The sequence below is a fragment of the Macaca thibetana genome, chromosome 15, assembly GCF_024542745.1.
Source record: "Macaca thibetana thibetana isolate TM-01 chromosome 15, ASM2454274v1, whole genome shotgun sequence".
Lineage (NCBI taxonomy): Eukaryota > Metazoa > Chordata > Mammalia > Primates > Cercopithecidae > Macaca > Macaca thibetana.
This window is the reverse complement of record NC_065592.1, coordinates 95,592,707-95,611,227: the sequence shown is the minus strand read 5'-3', so window position 1 is coordinate 95,611,227 and position 18,521 is coordinate 95,592,707. Positions and strand designations below refer to the sequence as shown.

Below are 18,521 nucleotides of genomic sequence, written 5' to 3'. Positions count from 1 at the left end.
CAGTAAATGGAGGGAGATGTCAGGAATGTAGTGGCTTGTTTGTGTGACTTAGCAACAGCAAATATGAAAAGAATTCAGACTGTGGGCCTATTGTAAACTCAGGGTGAATCAACACTAAGAGGAGAGCATTAAAAAGAGACCACAATTATGTCAGAATGAGGCTGGCAAGCCTAGGGTCCCCAGCTTGAGGAAGCATAGAGCAGACAAGAATCTACTGAGGGTGGAGGGGCCTGCTGGGGAAGGCCACTCAGAACTGCTTCAGATGAAGAGGACCAGGATGTTTATTTTAGAGAAGACTCAGAAGGACCACAAGTGCCATCTTCAGATGATGGAAGGATTCTTCGTGTATGTGGGAGAAGCACTAGACCTTCCTGGAGCCTCAGAGCTTGGAGTGAGGAGAACTGGTTAGGAAGGCACTCAGACATAGTCAAGGAGAGCACCGGGGAGCAGTCCTGGGCTTCACTACCTGATCCTTTGGAACAAGTGTGAGTCACTATTTGTATCTGAGGATCTCCGATGCTTATTGAAGCCAACTTAGGACACTAAGAAGTTAATGCTACCCAGGTAGAAGAGAAAGGACAGCTCTCGTTTGGGGCCATTTTCTGTGATCTTCCTTTTTATAAATTGCTGCTAGTCAGGTGACTTTATTTTTCTGCTCTCTTTAAAACGTTTTCCCATACCTATTGATCCAACAATTCAACTTTTGAGAGTCTATATTATAGAAATAAAAATACAAGCACATAGTGGTCTATGCACAAGGATGGATATGGTTTGATGTAGAATAGTTTAAATTGCAAAAGTGTAAAAACAACCCAAATGACAATTAAAAGGGAATAATCGAGTACATTCTGGTGTGTATTCATAATATGAACTATTCTGTAGTTACTATAGATGTTAAGTTAGATCTCTACTTACTATCCTGGAGGGATGGGCAGGATACAGCGTTAAGTGAGAAAAGTGAGAGAAATATGTACAGTATGATCTTATTTTGTTAGAATAAATTAAATATCTCTCCACATATATAATATAATCAGTTGGCATATATTTGTGTGAGGATGGCAAAAGGAGGGGAAGAATATAGATGAAAGTTGTTAACATGGGTTGGAGAGTTTGGGGTGGGATGAAGTTGGGTAGGAACCTGAGACAGATGGGGCAGGATTAGAAACAAAGTGAAGAATGAAGTAGGATGGCTTGTCTGTCTATCTATCTATCTATCTATCTATCTATCTATCTATCTATCTATCTATCTATCTATCTATCTATCTATCATCTATCTACCTATCTCTATCTCTATTAAATATAGTACTTTAAACAAACTTAAAACAAAGCTGGGAAATGTTTAAAGATAAATTATTTTGTATTACAACTGAATTTCTAGATATCGTTAAAGATGAATGATGTATTTTTCTAAGCTTTTTCTTTGCTATGTAGAAGGTATCTGTTTTCTCCTAGTGCTTCAGGAAAAAAAGGTTCTTTGCTTAAATCTAGGGAACATAGGATCAGGTTAGGAGCACTCATCTCAGTTAAGAATTGTGCTAGTTGTTGATAGGGAAGTAGGGCGTTGAATAAAAAAGTTCTAACGTGTGTGTGTGTGATCAGTTTTTCTCTGCTGAGATCATCAGCAAGATGATGCTCTGCTTTTTGTAATTTAGATGCTATCAAATCATTTTTAATAATTGTTTTTCATATTAAATTATTCTTATTACACATTCATATTCAAGAAACCCGTGGTTCTTTCTGTGTAAAGGATTTGTCTACATCTGGAGTAGTCCAGACAGTATAGAGTTGGATGGCAGTTTAACCCTTACGTATCTTGAAAGAGGAATTTGGGTAAAACAGGATATTGTTTCATATTCACATTTGGTTGTAGACTGAGAGCTGATCCCAGGTAGCTTTACTGATACAGAAGCAAATAAGTGGTATGTCCAATCCCTGGAAATAGTAATGCTAACTATCTTATTTCCTTGATTTTAAGATGTTCATTTTATATGTTAACTGAAATCTGAATGCATCTCACTACATTCATATGCATTTATCAGAGTAATATTGCAAATCAGTAGTGATCTTATAATTGAAGGTCTTGGAAGTCCTGTAGAATCCCCATTAGCTGGATGAGTTCTGGATATTTGATGCAAATCAGAACACTCCAGAATCATGAACCTCAACCAGAATTGCAGCCTGCATAGGATTTTCCCTTCAGGGAAACCAGAAAGTTATAAAAGTGTTTTCTTTTTTTTTTTTCCTTTCTTTTCTTTCTTTTTTTTTTTTTCATTTCTTTTCTTTCTTTTTTCTTTTGTTTTCTTTTTTGAGATGGAGTTTCACTCTTGCTGCCCAGGCTGGAGTGCAATGGTGCAATCTCGGCTCACTGCAACCTCTACCTCCTGGGTTCAAGCGATTCTCCTGCCTCAGCCTCCTGAGATTACAGGCATGTGCCACCACGCCTGACTGATTTTTTTTGGTATTTTTAGTAGAGACGGAGTTTCTCCATGTTGGTCAGGCTGGTCTTGAACTCCTGACCTCAGGTGATCTGCCCATCTCGGCCTCCCAAAGTGCTGGGATTACAGGTGTGAGCCGCCATGCCCGACCAACAGTGTTTATTTTCATACAGGTGACTGCCTTTACAGATAGATAGATAATACTAAAAATCTGCAAAGTAGGATCCGTGCATGGCTGACTCCATCTTTTAAATCTTAATTTTAATTCAGAGGCACTATCATTTTGGGAAAGCTAGTCAAATGCAGTGACATTTTTTTTTTTTCCACCTCCCAGGCTAAAAAAATATTTTGTGAGCCCTGCAACTTGAATGGTGCTTATGGGCAATTTATTTGTCACAAGGGTGGGAAGAATCAGAAGAGAAGTGTTCTCTGGAGCTGTGTGCTGGAGGGAACGAAGGAATGAAGGCGAGCTGTGATGTGGAAAAATGAGCTCACTGACTAGGTTGCTGGTGTTCTACATTTGCTCTGGGAGTCCTGTCAAGCATTTTCTTTGAGTTTTGTTGTTGCTGTCGCTTTGTTTTCTTGGGCATCATATCTGCTTCTTCCAGAACAATCACCCCCTCCCGGCCCCACTCCCCAGGCTAGCCTGTCAGGCTGCACGGCTGCCTTTCCCGTGTGTGTTTGAGGCCATGGTCTTTTGCTGCTTTTCTCATGCCTTTTCTTTATGATGTTTCAGCTCATCCACCATACACCATGTGCTTTAGAGTGAAATTCTACCCACATGAACCCTTGAAGATTAAAGAAGAGCTCACAAGGTATTTTTTGTTTGTTTGTATGTTTAACGTGCGCCTTTAACCAGCCAGGACCTCTCTGGTCTTGCAGGCTCCACGGCCTCCCGTCTACAGCTGATGGTTTCAGTGTTGCAGGCTCAGAACTCAGCGTTTTTGCTTGGAATGCTTCTCTTACACTGAATTGTTTTGGGATTTTTTAAAAAACAATTGTCATTGAGAGTGTAATTAACTGCAGAAAAAAAGCACTGGCTATGACGGGGGAGGTGTTCTCTGAAAACATCTGACAGTGGGGTGCTAAAAATAAATAGGAGGCATCTGTCGTTGAGACATGGGCAAATTCATACCCGGTGCAGTCCCTACTCTATCTTTTGGATCTCAGCTCTTCTGGGAGGGAAAGGATCGCCTGGCAGAATGCAGTCTGTCATCCTGCCTTCTGCTTGCTGAATGACCGACTGGGCGGCAGGCGTCCCTCCATTCAGACTCTTCTCAGCCCAACTCTCCTGCTTCTGCTGGGGCTACAGCTTCAGTGTACCTCGAGCGAGGGGGGGGGGGGGGGATTGGTTTCCTTGAATAACCTGGGCACAGGTTGTGAGCAGGACTTCAGGAGGATGGGAGAGAAAGAGTTGCTGTGCCCTTAGTTCTAGATGAGGCTCTGGCTTGGTGACCACAAAAATCACTCGCTATAATCATCTCTCAAAATAAGCTGCTTAGGTACAGATAGATGCAACAGAAAAGCAAGTGTAATCGGCTCTGATCATTGGCAGGGGGAGGTTTTGGGTTCTTGGATATTTTGCTTCCTTGTTATTATCCAGGGTCTCTGGTAAGCTTGACCATTAGTGGTGTGGAGGTGACTTTGGGAGGGAGCAGATAGTTCTGCTCTCTATTATTAATTTGCTCACAGTCATTTAGTAAGGTTTGTGCTGGGGGTGGGAGATGGGGAGAGAGGGGGTGTGTGCGTGGAAACGACGGTAATAGATAATGGACGTTATAAGCAGTGGTTGGGATTTTGCAATCTGGCCTGGTTTTTTCTTTTTATTGAGGTAAAATTCACATGACGTAAATTGATCTCAGCATTTTGAAGTGTATAATGCAGTGGCATTCAGTACATTCACAGTGTCGGACAACCCTTCCCACCATCTAGTTCTAGAAGTTCTCATCACCCTCAGAAGAAACCATGTACCCCATAGAAGTCACTCCCTATTCTCCACCCCAGCCCCCGTCCAAGCCCCTGGCAACCACTTTTAGTCTCCATGGATTTGCCCATTCTGGACACTTCATGTAAATGGAATGGTACAGTATATAGCTTTAGTCTGATTTTGGATTGAAAATTTTAATTATTTATTTGATAAATTTGTTCTTACTTGCTGTTACTACCCAGGGGGCAGGGACTGAATTAGCTGCCAAAGACAGAGAGAGAGAAAGGAGAGAGAGAGAGCTATTTGTCCTGCCCTCAGGGTGCTAACAGTGTAATTAGGAGGATCAAATCAAATCCTAATGCCTCACTTTTGTCATTTGTTCTCTTTGTAATTTTGTCTGGAGGATAAAAATTGAGTATGTGTCACAATATAAATTAAGGATGGACATTTTGTTGTTGAGAAAAGTCCCATTTGAAAGTAAAAGAGCACAGCGTTTCAGTTAATAACCCTGGTTTCGCCCCTCTCAATCGTATTTGCTAACATTTTCCTACCTTTGACTAAATAGCTCAGGTATGAATAGTAGAATATCGTGACCCTTTTGGTTTCCAAAGGTAACTAAGATGTTCCACTGCCCTTACACAAGTAGAAATGGACTTTTCTTTTTTTTTTTTTTTTGAGACGGAGTCTCGCTCTGTCGCCCAGGCTGGAGTGCAGTGGCCTGATCTCAGCTCACTGCAAGCTCCGCCTCCCGGGTTCACGCCATTCTCCTGCCTCAGCCTCCCGAGTAGCTGGGACTACAGGCGCCCGCCACCTCGCCTGGCTAGTTTTTTGTAGTTTTAGTAGAGACGGGGTTTCACTGTGTTCACCAGGATGGTCTCGATCTCCTGACCTCGTGATCCACCCGTCTCGGCCTCCCAAAGTGCTGGGATTACAGGCTTGAGCCACCGCGCCCGGCCAGAAATGGACTTTTCTTAGTCAACACAGTCCTTAGGATTCTAAATGAATTGAGAAACTGTGGACTGCCCCAGGTACTTATGGTTTGAATTCCTATCTTGAAGGCATTTAGTTTTTCTTGTATGATAAATTGTTATTTTATTATAAGATTAATCTAAAGTTTGAGAAGAATTTAATATGTGAGAAGTTAAGATCATGTTCATGACCATGCTTAAGAGTAAAGAAATGTTAAGAAAAAGACAAATTTAAAAATGCAAAATAATAAAAATAACCACAAAAGATGATATTTGAAATCATTTTTCACCCTTTATCTCCCCATTTAAGCAATCATCTTACAATCCTTTAGATTTCTGGGGCTTTTGTAAATGCTCTATACATTGAATGTTACCAAAAGGATGTTGATTTTAATTTTTTTTAGAAGAACCATCTTCTAATCCATGTAGAGATGCTGTTTTATTAATGGCAGCACAGTAATTTATGACTCAGACCCTCATGTGTTTTTGTTGCTTAATCTTTTTGTGCAGGAATGACACTAAAGGGAGATGCATTATTTTTTGGTAGCTATTATATTAAAAAAATGAGCATCCTTAATGCGAAACCATTTACAAGGCTCAGTGGATTATGTTGAATCCACAGTAATTCTCGATTATCTCCTGAGATCACTGATACGGGCGCAGCCCCAAACTCTGATGTGAAAGCTGCTTTTCTTTTCTCAGGAAGCTCTTGCCAAATTGATTTCTGAGTTATGGGATTAGAACCCAAGCCTCTCATTTATCAATAAATAGTTATTTGAAACTATTTTTCACTGCCAAACTCATCAAAAAGTAGAAAGAAATGCTTTTATGTTTGATGCACACATTCAATACACAGAAAAGAAACTTCATGGTATTTGGCCTGGTAGTTTACAGTCCTTAAAAAGGGCTAAGATTTAATCATTTAAAGCATTTGTGTGACTTTGCTATTCTGAATAGTCTAGGGCCGGTCCTCAAAGTGAGGTCCCTGAGCCAGCAGCATCAGCATTACCTGGGAGCTTGTTATAATTGCAGATTCTTGGTGTCTGTCCAAGACCTACTGAATCAGAAACCCCCGGCAGTTGGGTTCAGCAACCTATTTTCATGAGCCCTGCAGGTAATTCTGAAGCATGCCAAATTTTGAGAACCACCACTCTAAGACAATTTGGATTTTCAAAATAGTTTATTTTGGTAGCTATTGAAGTGTACAGTTTAGCATGTGCACAGATTTGTACCACTAACACCATGATCTGATTCCAAAACATTTTCATCACCCCAGTAAGAAACTTTGTACCCAAGCAGTCATCCAGTATTCTCTCTTCTCCCAAGTTCCTGGCAACCAGTCATCTGTTTTCTGTCTCTATATATTTGTCCATTCTGGTTGTTTCATATAAATCAAAGCATGCAATGTGTAGCCTTTTGGGTCTGGCGTCTTTTCACTTAGCATAATGCTTTCAAAGTTTATCCCTGTTGTAGCATCTTCAGCATTTCTTTTTTTTTTTTTTTTTTATGATTGGATGATATTCCAGTGTATAGATATACCACATTTCTTTTATTTATTCATCAGCTGGGGGACATTTGGCTTGTTTTCCCTTTTTTTTTTTTTTTTTTTTTTTTGAGATGGAGTCTTTCTCTGTTGCCCAGGCTGGAGTGCAGTAGCGTGATCTCGGCTCACTGCAGCCTCTGCTTCCCGGGTTCAAGCAATTCTCCTGCCTCAGCCTCCCGAGTAGCTGGGATTTCACAGGCACGAGCCACCACATCCGGCTAATTTTTGTATTTTTAGTAGAGACCAGGCTTTGTCATGTTAGCCAGGCTGGTCTCAAATTCCTGACCTCAGGCTATCCGCCCACCTCAGCCTCCCAAAGTGCTGAGAGTACAGGCATGAGCCACTGAGCCCTGCCCTGTTTTCACTTTCCAGCTATAATGAATAATGTTATTATGAACACTCATGTACAAGTTTTGGTGAGGGCTTAGATTCTGATTTCACTGGGTCTGGAGTAGGATCCAGAGGCCCACTGGTTTAGAACCTTATTACTCAAAGTGTGGCTGATGGAGCTGCACCACAGAATCCCCTGGAACTTATTTATTTATGTATTTATTTATATTTATTTTTTGAGATGGAGTCTTGCTGTGTCACCCAGGCTGGAGTGCAGTGGAGCGATCTCAGCTCACTGTCACTTCTGCCTCCTGGGTTCAAGCGATTCTCCTGCCTCAGCCTCCCGAGTAGCTGGGATTACAGGTGCCCACTACCATGCCCAGCTAATTTTTGTGTTTTTAGTAGAGACGGGTTTTCACCGTGTTAGCCAGGATGGACTCCATCTGCGGACCTCGTGATCCACCCAACTCGGCCTCCCAAAGTGCTGGGATTACAGGTGGGAGCCACCGCACCTGGCCCCCCTGGAGCTTATTAGAAATATAGAATCTCAAGCCCATCCCAGACCTTTTGAATCAGAATCAATTTTAACAAACTCTTCAAGTAATTCATGTGCACATTAAAGTGTGAGAGGCACTAGATTAAGCAGCTAGTCTGAGTCCTTACCCAATGAGTGTAATGTGGTTCCTTTGACAGAATACGTACCAAGCTCCAAACTAAAAACTTATTAGGGACTGCCTTTATCCTCTGCACAAAATTTAATACTAAACTGGGGACAGAGATTGTCATTTGAGCCTCCACCATGCCCCCAGTGCCCACACAGCACAGTGCATGGCATAAAGCAGATGTTAGACAAAGATATGGTGAAGGAAAACATCAGTGAGCCACTGATTCCTTCAATGGCTCCAGTGTGCTTTCAGTGAACCAATGGCCCAGAAACAGTGAGCTCCAGTGCTCTAGGGTTGACAGTGTCCCTGTGACCTTAGCACACTAATCACCCTTTCTGATTCTCTACTTCTTTGCCTTTAAAATGGGGATTACACATGTCGCTCCTCCTATGGCTGAGTAAAGATTAAATTACTTGGGCGCTAGAGATGTTTGTTAGTTGAGGTTCTCCAGAGAAATAGAACTAATAGGCTACACACACACATAAACACACACACACACATGCACACATGCACACACACCCTTTCATACATAATGAGAATTATTATAAGGAATTGTCCCATGTGACTATGGAGGCCAAGGTATCCCATGACCTGCTATCTGTACCTTGGAGACCCAGGAAAGCCAGTAGTTCAAAGGCCTGAGAGCCAGAGAGTCAATGTTGTAGATTCCAACCCAAGTCGAAGGTCTGAGAACCAGGAGCACTGAGGATAGAAGATTGATGTCCCAGCTCAAGCATCAGGTGGAGTGAATTCAGCTTCCTCTGCCTTTGTGTGCTATTCAGTCCCTCAGTGGATTGCATGAGGTCCACTCACACTGGGGAGGCTCATCTGCTTTACTCAGTCCACCAAGTCAAATGCTAATCTCTTCCAGAAACACCCTTGCCCAGAAAAACTGTTGAACCAGATATCTGGGTATCCCATGGCTCAATCCAGTTGACACATAAAATTAACCTCACAAGGTGATACCTGGGACTGATTGAGAGATGCGCCCTGCAAACCCCCAAGAAGACGAGAAAGAGAAAAAACATTGGTTTCTGAGAGTTAAACTCTAAAGTAAGCATGGAAAGAATCTGCACACATCTGTAAAGTTACTCTGCTCAGAAACAACAGATCCCAGGCCTGAGCATGGAATGAAAGAACCTTGAGAAGATGAGGAAATTGGAAGAGAGCTTGATCAGTGTGGAGTAACAGAAAGGACGGGAACAAAATGAGCCTGAGCCAGGGGTTGCAACCTGGCACCCTGCTTTGCTGCCTGCCTCCCACCCTGCTATTTTTCTGGAAAAACTGGACACATTTAGTCTGCTTTTCTAGTGGCAGCACTAGGCTGGAGCTGTGTGGTGGCTGCCCCCTTTCTAGGGAGCCGCTGTGTCCCATCCTGCTTCCAGCACTTCTTACACCAGCACAGGTGACTTGCTCTTGTCATAGGCCACCATGTGCCTGGTCTCAGTAGGCATCTGAGTGTGCCGTCCCTGGAGGGCAGAGACTACACAGATGGCAGCTCTAGTTGTGAATCAGTTAGTTGCCTTTCTGGCCTCATAATAACTGCGACTGTCTGAGGTTGATTAATGTGTCTCTCTCCCCCTAAGAAATGGTGAGGCTGGCCTTATGTACTGACTGAGTCTGTTTCCCGGCTCTCCATTTGAAACAGAGCTAGGGCAGCATGTGCCTGAGATGCAGGTAGTGATGACAGTGGTCATGGCTATCCTCGTGTGGGAGTTTCTGCCAGGAGCTCTGGCCACTGGGTCCTGTGGCTTTCCTCATTTCTTCTCATGCCTCTTTGAAAAGGCAGAGCCTGCTCAGCTTTGGAAGCTGATAAGATCTGCTCAGCAGACACTTCTGCTTTTCTGAATTCAGAGGGCCCCTCTCAGCTTTCCTCTGCTTGTTCTACAAAGGGTTGGGCTTGTCTAAGCCAGTCCCTAGAGCTGGGAAAAGGTCTGGTCACCACTGGAGCTAAGCATGAACAATCCTACTTCTTCCAGACTTCAGCCAAAAGTTAGGGTGACCGTTTCTCCTTTTGTATTGCAGGTACCTTTTGTACCTTCAGATTAAAAGGGATATTTTTCATGGCCGCCTGCTGTGCTCCTTTTCCGATGCTGCCTACCTGGGTGCCTGTATTGTTCAAGGTAAGTCTGGCCACAGCTCACCCATACTACCATTGCACTGTGGAGCTCCGGCTGTTTCAAGCCTCCGTTTTCTCCCACCCGTGGCCATCCTGCCTGTCGGTGGCTGGAGACCATGTAGGACTGGGTACATAGCAACGGAACCCCTACTCACCTTCCGTTCCGAGCCAGTGGAGTCCGGGTGGAAGGCTGGGCTGAGATGTTCACAGGAGCCTCTGCAAAAACAGAGTCCCTCAAGATCCCATGAGTCAGAGTCAGAAGCTCTCTTTCAAAGGGGCTGGAATGTGGAATGGGTGGGTTTATAAGAAGCTCTGAAGGGATGTGGGTATTGTATGTTCTCAGTTCCAAATGCTAGATGAGAGGCCTAATGGACATATTGAGGGGGGAATCTGCATCCAGGAAGATGGGTGTTAAACAAAGGGGTCATCCTTGGAAGCATTTTCATGTACATCTGTCTGTCTGTCTATCTATCTATCTATCTATCTATCTATCTATCTATCTATCTATCTATCCATCCATCCTATCTATTCGTGTGTATATGTGTATACGTACATACACATCTATTATGTCTAATTCCTCAGCTCTTCTAGCGATGGGCATGGTGAGGAGAGCACAAGTCCCATAAACTGTCATACCACCATTTGAATCTTTCTTCCCATTTCCTGGATGGTTCACCATGGATAAGTTACCTAGTTACCTAAGCTTTTTGGGGTTCAGTTTCTTCATCTATTAAATGGGATAGTCATCCTCCTTTCCTGGCCATGTGATTTCAGAGACCATTCTGCATCAGGCCAGGGGTAGCAGAGGCCCATTAGAAGTGACTACTGTTCATTTTCCAGTTGAACAAACCCCGGGGGAAATAGCTAATGTGTTGACATGGGTTAGGTTCTGAATGTTTCCACCTAGTAAGGAAAGCAGTTTGAGGGAAGGAGGCCTCCAGGGCCTGAGGCACCACATGGCCACGGATGGGCCCAACACCCAAGTGAAAATGGCTCAGGTGTTCTGTTCCCCTGGATCAGCTGAGAGGCAACTGGAGGGACTCAGATGATCCAGCTGTTTATAGCATGAACATTAACGACATGTTTATGAGAGAGAAGGTGGGGCGGGCGGAAAGAGAGAGAGAGAGAGAGAGGACTATGTCAATCTTCCAATGGATCTGGAATAACACAGGAGCTTCTGATGGTCATTAGTGGTCATCAGTGATGATCATCTGCCTACCACAACACTTAGCTTGTCACTGATGGAGAAACCCGTCATTCTCCTGGGGTTTCCCCTGTGGCCCACCGCCCTCCCTGTGGGATGCTCTGTGCTGTGAAATAGTTCCTTTGATCCTCTTCTCAGTTGTGTTTGGTCTCTGAGAATTCCAAAGCGGGTGTGTGTGTTGTGTTTCGCCCCCTTCCCTGGGAATAGCCTCATTCTGGATAGCAGATTTTGGCAGAGGTGTTAAAACCCTTCGGTATTTTCCCGTTTCAAGCACTACAGTTGATACTGTGATGGGAAACAGCCCTTTCATCTGCACTGAGGTAGAGAATGTGTTTCTGAAAGCTACTTCTCATACCTTGGAGTGAGAGGACTGTAAATCCCATAGTTCCCTTCCTCCATGATGAAGGCTGCACATCTCGAGTTAGGGTGTACTGTCTTAGGTAAGAGACAAAGGAATCGATACTAATCCAAGCAACAGACCAGCATATGAGGATTTCAGAATGCATTTAGGCCTTAGTGAATTACCATCAATTCTCCTAGGACACGCTCAATATGGATCTATAATGGAAGGCTCGCCATCCTGTTTTCTGTCTGAAATAAAGCCAGGGAGCCTCCATCCAGACGATCAGGGCCCTATTTTATCCCTCATTGCTATTATTACTGACCACACACACACAGACACTGTGGAGAAAGTAGAGTGGGAAATGGACTGGCAGACCTCAAAAAGACCTTTGGGCTCTCAAATGCAGTGCTGTCTGTGGTCATCTATAGCAAATTCAGTAAAAGTGGTTCATAAAGGTCCGATTCTCGGGTGAGTACTTCGGCAGCTCTGCATTCACAAATACAGATATAGGTTGGCGTTTCAGAACTGCTTATTCTTACAGAGTAACAGGGAAGATGGAGTAAGTGATTATCAATAGGAGGCACTGTCGCCCCTCATCGTCTTGTTTGCTAACCCTCTTTCAAGGAGTATGTTTTAAGTTCAGTATATTCTGAGTTTATAAAAAACAGTCAATCAAGTTGGATTTGGTGGTGCACACCTGTAATTCCAGCTACTTGGGAGGCTAAGGCAGGAGGATTTCTTGAGGTCTGGAGTTTGAGACTAGCCTGGGCAACATAGCAAGACCTTGTCTCTACAAGGAATACAAAACCAATCCATCACCTGAAGTTTCGCTGCCTGTCCATACTGAATCCAACAAGCACATTCAAGACATGCAATGCATTTTCTTTCATAATACAAATTGCAAAACAAACACAGAATCTTTGGGATCTATTTATATTCTTTCTTGGTAAAAATATCTTTCCTGTTCCTTTTACAAAGCAGCACCACAGCAGAATTCAACTTATCTCCTCTGCCTGGTGTGTTCAACCCCTGTAGAAATCTTGACTCCTGCTGAACATTCAGAACTCAGTCCAGAAGTCACTTCCTCTGATAAGTCTATCTGGACAACTCGACCTAAAGCAGCTCCCTCCTGCACGTCATTCTTTCTCAGAGCCCTGTTGTGTTTTCTTGCAAACACTTAGATCTTGAGTTGTTTTTGGACTTATTGTGTATTTCCTCCTATATAGAATCTAATTCCATGGGAGCAGGATCTGGGTGCTTTTCACAGCAGTCTTCCTGTGTCTGACACACAGCAGGTTCTCCACTAAATATGTTAAATGAATCGGGGCACTTGCCTGAAATGAATCGGGGCACTTGCCTGAACTCCAGGTGATTGGTGATTGACTGGTTTTGTATTTTGTGTAGAGAGGATCTCACTATGTTACCCAGGGTGGTCTCAAACTCTAACCTCAAGCAATCCTCCTACCTCAGCCTCCCAAGTAGCTGAGATTACAGGTGTGCACCACCACACATGGCTTGATTGACTGCTTTTAATAAACTCAGAATATACCGAAGCTTCAAACATGCCCTGATTAACCATAGTTAATTGAATCAGGCAGAAGCATTTAACGTTTAGTTAAATTTAACATTTTGTTAAATGACTGTGCCTGATTCATTTAACATTTAGCTAAATGATTGTGCCTGATTCATTTAACTATGAGAAAGATTAGTTGGCCGCCTGCTGGGATGGTATCACTATCTCATTCATTCATTTGTTCATGTGTTCTCCAAATACTTCCTGAGCAGTTGCTAGGGGGCCACATGGCAATACAAAATTCCTGTGGGAAGATGGACAAGGAAACAGGGCATTGTGACCCTGCATTAATGGCTAGATGGAGGAACACACAGGCCCGATCCCTGCTATGAGTGTCCCAGGAGGGCTCCTGACTTAGCAAGGGTGGGTCAGGGAAAGCTCCTGAAGGAGTTGGCCCTGGAGCTAAAGGTCCTGCATCTCAAATTCTTTTGGAATAGTCCTTTCCAAACCAGGGGAAAGCCTGTTGCTTTTTAGACTTTCTGTTTCTGATCTTACTCACCCATTCACTTCAAACTCATTGGATTTTGCTCTTAGAATTGAACGCTTTTAGAAAAGTGCTAGACCTGGTTTCAAACCACAGGGCCTGCAGTTGTATGTCATGTGTTACAACTTCAACTTCCAAGTCATGAGCAGGAGGGAGAACCACGGTTGCTTACCCAACTCCTCTTGGTATGAATAGCTAGAAGTCTTTATTCATTAAAAAAAACCTGCCTTCTGCTTAAGGCGAGGTCAGAGTTAAAGACAAGCTTTAAGGGATCAGAGAGCATGGCCTGTGGTGGGGACAGTGTTAGTCTTGTCAGCAATCCAGTGCAATCTTCATGACATTTCTTCTCTAACGTTTTTAATGTTTGCAGTGTTTAGCACTGCAAGTCTATAATATCTCACAAGATTTCCTGGAAAGAAAAGTGCACCCTCAGAAATGACGCTCTCCCTCACCAACCACTCTGCAAGCTGACGTTTGCATTGAAGATGACCCAGTTTCATATTGGTTGTCCATTATCCCATCATCTGTGGAAAATAGAAGCACTGGGATTGTCCATCTCCTAAATATTAATGCCTGTAGCTAGTTCACAGGGGCACAAGCGTGTATGTGTGTGCAGGTGGACATGTTACATGTATTTCTTTTGGAACATAGGTTGAGTTAATCATCAGTTTATGGCCCACCTCTCATCATTGGTCCCTTTAGGCCCATGGATTGATTGACTTCCCTTTTCCACTCCTAAGGGCAACACTGAAGATATATATATATATATCTTTGTCTTTGTATCCATCCCTATAAAATGATTAATATTGTTTTTTGTGTCTATACTTCTAAGTTTCATAAATTAAATGATGGTATAGAACTCATTATATTCCCTCCTTTTTACGCTCAGAACACTGCTTTTGGGGTCTGTCCATATTGCTGGACATACATGTATTTTGTTGATTTTAACTGTGACAAAATATTCCAAAGGGTGCATCTTCCATGTTTTACTTATCCATCTGTCCCGCTAACAATAAACACCCAAGTTGCCTCCAACTTTGACTATTATGATTAATGCTGTCATAAAAAAAGTTGAACATATCCTTTTTTGCACCTAGAGTTTTTCTAGGAAAAATGCCCAGAAATGGGATTGCTGGGTCATAATATTTGACTAAATACTCCCACCTTGCTCTCTGGAGGAGCAACATGTATCTAGCACCCTTCAGCAGTGCACAAGTATTTTTGTTTTCTCTGCCAACTCCCTAGTTTTATTGCCAATGTTATAGGTATAAAGTAACATCTTGTTTTGGTTCGTATATCTCTAATTATTCATGTGTTTGAGCATCTCTCCCTACACTGGCCCTTAGGGTTTCCCCTTCTTTGAATTGTCTGTTCATTATCCTTTGACCATTTCTCTATTGGTCTTCCTGTCCATTAAAAAAATAATATGTAAGGATTTCTTCTTTATTCTAGATATTAGTCCTTGTCGGCTTTAGATTGTGAAAATATGTTCTTTCAAGTTGTCATCTCTCTATTACTTTGACTCTGATGTCCTTTATTAAACAGAAATAAATTTTAACTTTGGTATGATCAAATTAATCAATTTCCCCTTTGTGATTGATAGTATTTTGGGTCTTATTTTAGAAGTCTTCCCTCGCTGTGGTATATGTTCTAGGTTGTTTTAAGAACTCTGTAATTTGAATTTTGTTCAGAAGCTTTAAAGAGCTTTGCTTTCCTCCTGGTTATGTACTTTTCCGGTCATCAGATGATGTGACAATGAAGGGACAGTGGATACAAATTACAGAGTTGGATGTAATTTTTCAGATGCACTCAAGGCATACTAATTTTTTTCTACCTCAAAGTCATATTGGTGATCAGATTCTTCTAATACAGTTTTTCCACTGTCTTTAGTCTACTCTCCTGGACCATATCTTCTGTTTCTTCCAGAGACACTTGCTTCTTCTGGCTCATTTTCCTTAGCATGCTCATGGAACCAATAAAAAGTATTCTTGATGCCAGATATCACCTTTGCTCCTCTATGCTGTGGTTCACACACGTATCTCTGCTTGGCCTTCTGGGTGCTCAGAGATGTGTAGGCATTTCTCTTTTTACCCTTGAAGATCCTCTGGAGGAGACCTTTGTTAGTGTCAGCTGAAGAATCATGAAGTACATAAATTTGGAAAGAAGAGCTTTATTTCTCACAAAGGGTTGCAGCTTGCAGGGTGGTCATTCTGACAGGTGGGGAAACGTAGCCTCTGGCCCGAAGCTGGAAACAAGCACTTCAAGGGTGGGAAGAATAAGACAAAGATTTATGCCAAATGGGGTGGCCAAGTATACATATTCAACAGGTTATCGTAGGAGCTGTGAATATTCACAAAAGGAAGGCACAGGCATGCATAGTAGGCTAGCACATAAGCAACGTGCATCCCATGTTCACTTTTGGGTGGAGACTTAACATTTAAACGTATTATCATTAGGGCCTATACATCAAAAGGTGAAGCAGAGGACACAAATGCCCTCTGTGCACAGCCTCCATAGACTGGCTAGAACCACTTTGTGGTCAGTGTCTCTTACCAAGAAGGAATGCTGGTCAGTTGCTGTCTCAGAACCACAAAAGGGAGGGGCAGCATCGGCGATTGGTTGATATCAGTGGTGCAATCTTTCAAAAGGGCGGGTTTCTGTTTAACCCTTGGTGTAGGAAACCTAATAGCAATTAATGAGGGAGGAAGTATAATGAGGTCCGACCTCATCATGTATGGGAACTCAGTTTTTAAGAGTTCTCTGGGGCCGCTTGTCCAAGTGGGGGCAATGTTCAGTCTGTTGAAGGGCTTAGGATTTTATTTTCATTTCTTGTTAGAAGCCAGCAACAACTTTAATTTGGCATGCTCTTCTGTTTTAGATGTATACTCTTTAATTTCAAGAGCAATCAATTTGCTTTTAAGTGCAATCCCACTGGGTTCCTTCTTGTTGTGATTTTTTAATGAATAAGCTACACCTGCATAAGCCTCAGAACAGGCCGCTCCAGTCAGGGAATTCCTGGATGCAGAGGATATTAGCTGTGAATGGAACCCCGATGAATGTCCACTGGTTTCCATCTAGAGGTGGTACCACCTCCTATCCTGGGGAGCACTTGGAAATACTGGGACAGGGGCATTAAATTTTTTAAAAATTAAAACATTTTAAATCAAACATTATGTATATTTATGGTATATAACCTGATGTTTTGAAATATGTGTGCATTGTGGAATGGCTAAACCGAGCTTTACATATGCATTACCTCATATACTTATCATTTGTTTCTGTGTTGAGAACAATTAAAAGCTACCCTCTCAGGCCTTTTTAAGTATACAGTATGTTGTTTCTAACTATAGTCTCCATGTTGTACAATGCTGTCTTGAATGTATTCCTTCCATCTAACTGAAATCCTGTATTCTTTGACTAACTTCTGGGAGAGAGCAGCTTTGATGGTCACAGTGCCTGGGTATGCTGCTAACATCTAGTACCTGGAAGGTAGAGGTACTAAATGTCCTACAGTTCCTTGGAAAATCTGAAATAATAAAATTGTTTAACCCCCAAAATGCCAATGGTGTCCTCACTGAAAAACAGTGATTTAAATCCTTTATTATACTGATAAAGAAGGTGAGACCCAGAGAAGATTCTCAAGATCCCAAGCTCACACAGCTCGATCTGAACTGTAATATGACCCTCTAGACACTCAGACTTTCTCTGGGTACAGATACATATTTTTGGGTGAGCTTATTCCAGCCTCTTCTTTTGGATGGCAGGAGGCATTCCATATGCAACCTGCTCATGTTATTGTTTTTAATCTTTCTCTTTCTCTTTATTTTTTCACTCATTACAGCTGAGCTTGGTGATTACGATCCTGATGAGCATCCTGAGAATTACATCAGTGAGTTTGAGATTTTCCCCAAGCAGTCGCAGAAGCTGGAAAGAAAAATAGTGGAAATTCATAAAAACGAACTCAGGTAATCTGGGTAGACATTTGTGAAAATGATAAAGGTGAGAAAATATTCTTACTGCAGGGAATGTGGAAATCACATCATGAAGGAGGAATATATATAATGAATGGGTAGGCCATTTTGGGTGGCAGTGCAATTTTTCTGGGCACTGTCAAGGACACCCTGGTGTCCTCCGTCAATAACAATCTCAACAGTGTGGAGTCCCATAAGTAGCTGTTTGTGAACCATCAGTAGTTATTAGAGCCATACGTTTTCTTACACATATGGATTTCTAAGCACCCTGAGCTTCTGAAAGCGTAATCTAAGGTAAATAAGTAAACCTTTCTGATTTGAATTTTGTATTGTCTTTTTCCCACCTGTGGCCATAGCTGGAAGCATTGACTCCAAGTGGAGTAGAACCCATTGGCAAGATTCCCTTTGCTGAGCTGCTCTTAAGATGACAGATTTAGTGTTTGATCCTCTTTTTCTCACCTGTGATGCTTCGATGATAGCCGCACAGTAGCAGCGGTAGGAGTAGCAAAATTGCATACAGCATTCACCACGTTCCCAACACTGTTCTAAGCACTTTGCACATATTAACTTGTTCAATCTTCACAGCAACCTAGGAGATAGATTATTGGTTATTCCCATATTACAGATGAGGGAACTGAGGTCCAGAGAGGTTAAACAACTTGCCCAAGGTCACATGGCTAGTAAGTATCAGAGCTGGGATTTGAATTCCGGCAGCCTTGGTCTAGAGTCTGAGCCTTTATGCACTCTGTGATGCTTACACTCTACATGGGCTGCTGGGAATAAAATGAAGTGTATGTAGGGATCATTGCCAACTTGGAATTCAGGTAACTCAGGTAGTCTAGCCTGTAACTAGAATTTAGATACTGTGCAAACTACAGAAAAAAAAAAATCATTTTGGTAATAGCAAGCATGGGCAGTGTTATGACAAGTGTTGGTGAAAAACTGCAAGAACTGAGATG

The 18,521-nt window shown here is 42.5% G+C and overlaps 2 protein-coding genes across 4 annotated transcripts in view; one reads left to right on the top strand and one right to left on the bottom strand.

The window, feature by feature from the left end:
• Positions 1-18,521, bottom strand: part of IDNK (IDNK gluconokinase) — an 865,727-nt gene that overhangs the window by 304,297 nt on the left and 542,909 nt on the right. The window lies entirely within an intron of this gene.
• FRMD3 (FERM domain containing 3) overlaps positions 1-18,521 on the top strand; it is a 293,473-nt gene that overhangs the window by 192,792 nt on the left and 82,160 nt on the right. For 2 of the 3 annotated variants that reach the window (XM_050761399.1, XM_050761398.1), the window contains exons 4-6: positions 3,172-3,250; positions 9,894-9,991; positions 17,433-17,556. In XM_050761399.1, the coding sequence (XP_050617356.1) occupies positions 3,172-3,250; positions 9,894-9,991; positions 17,433-17,556 (301 nt within the window). Of the gene's footprint in view, positions 1-3,171; positions 3,251-9,893; positions 9,992-10,179; positions 10,282-17,432; positions 17,557-18,521 lie in introns of those variants that run through there. The other variant, XM_050761401.1, reaches the window with a different exon arrangement.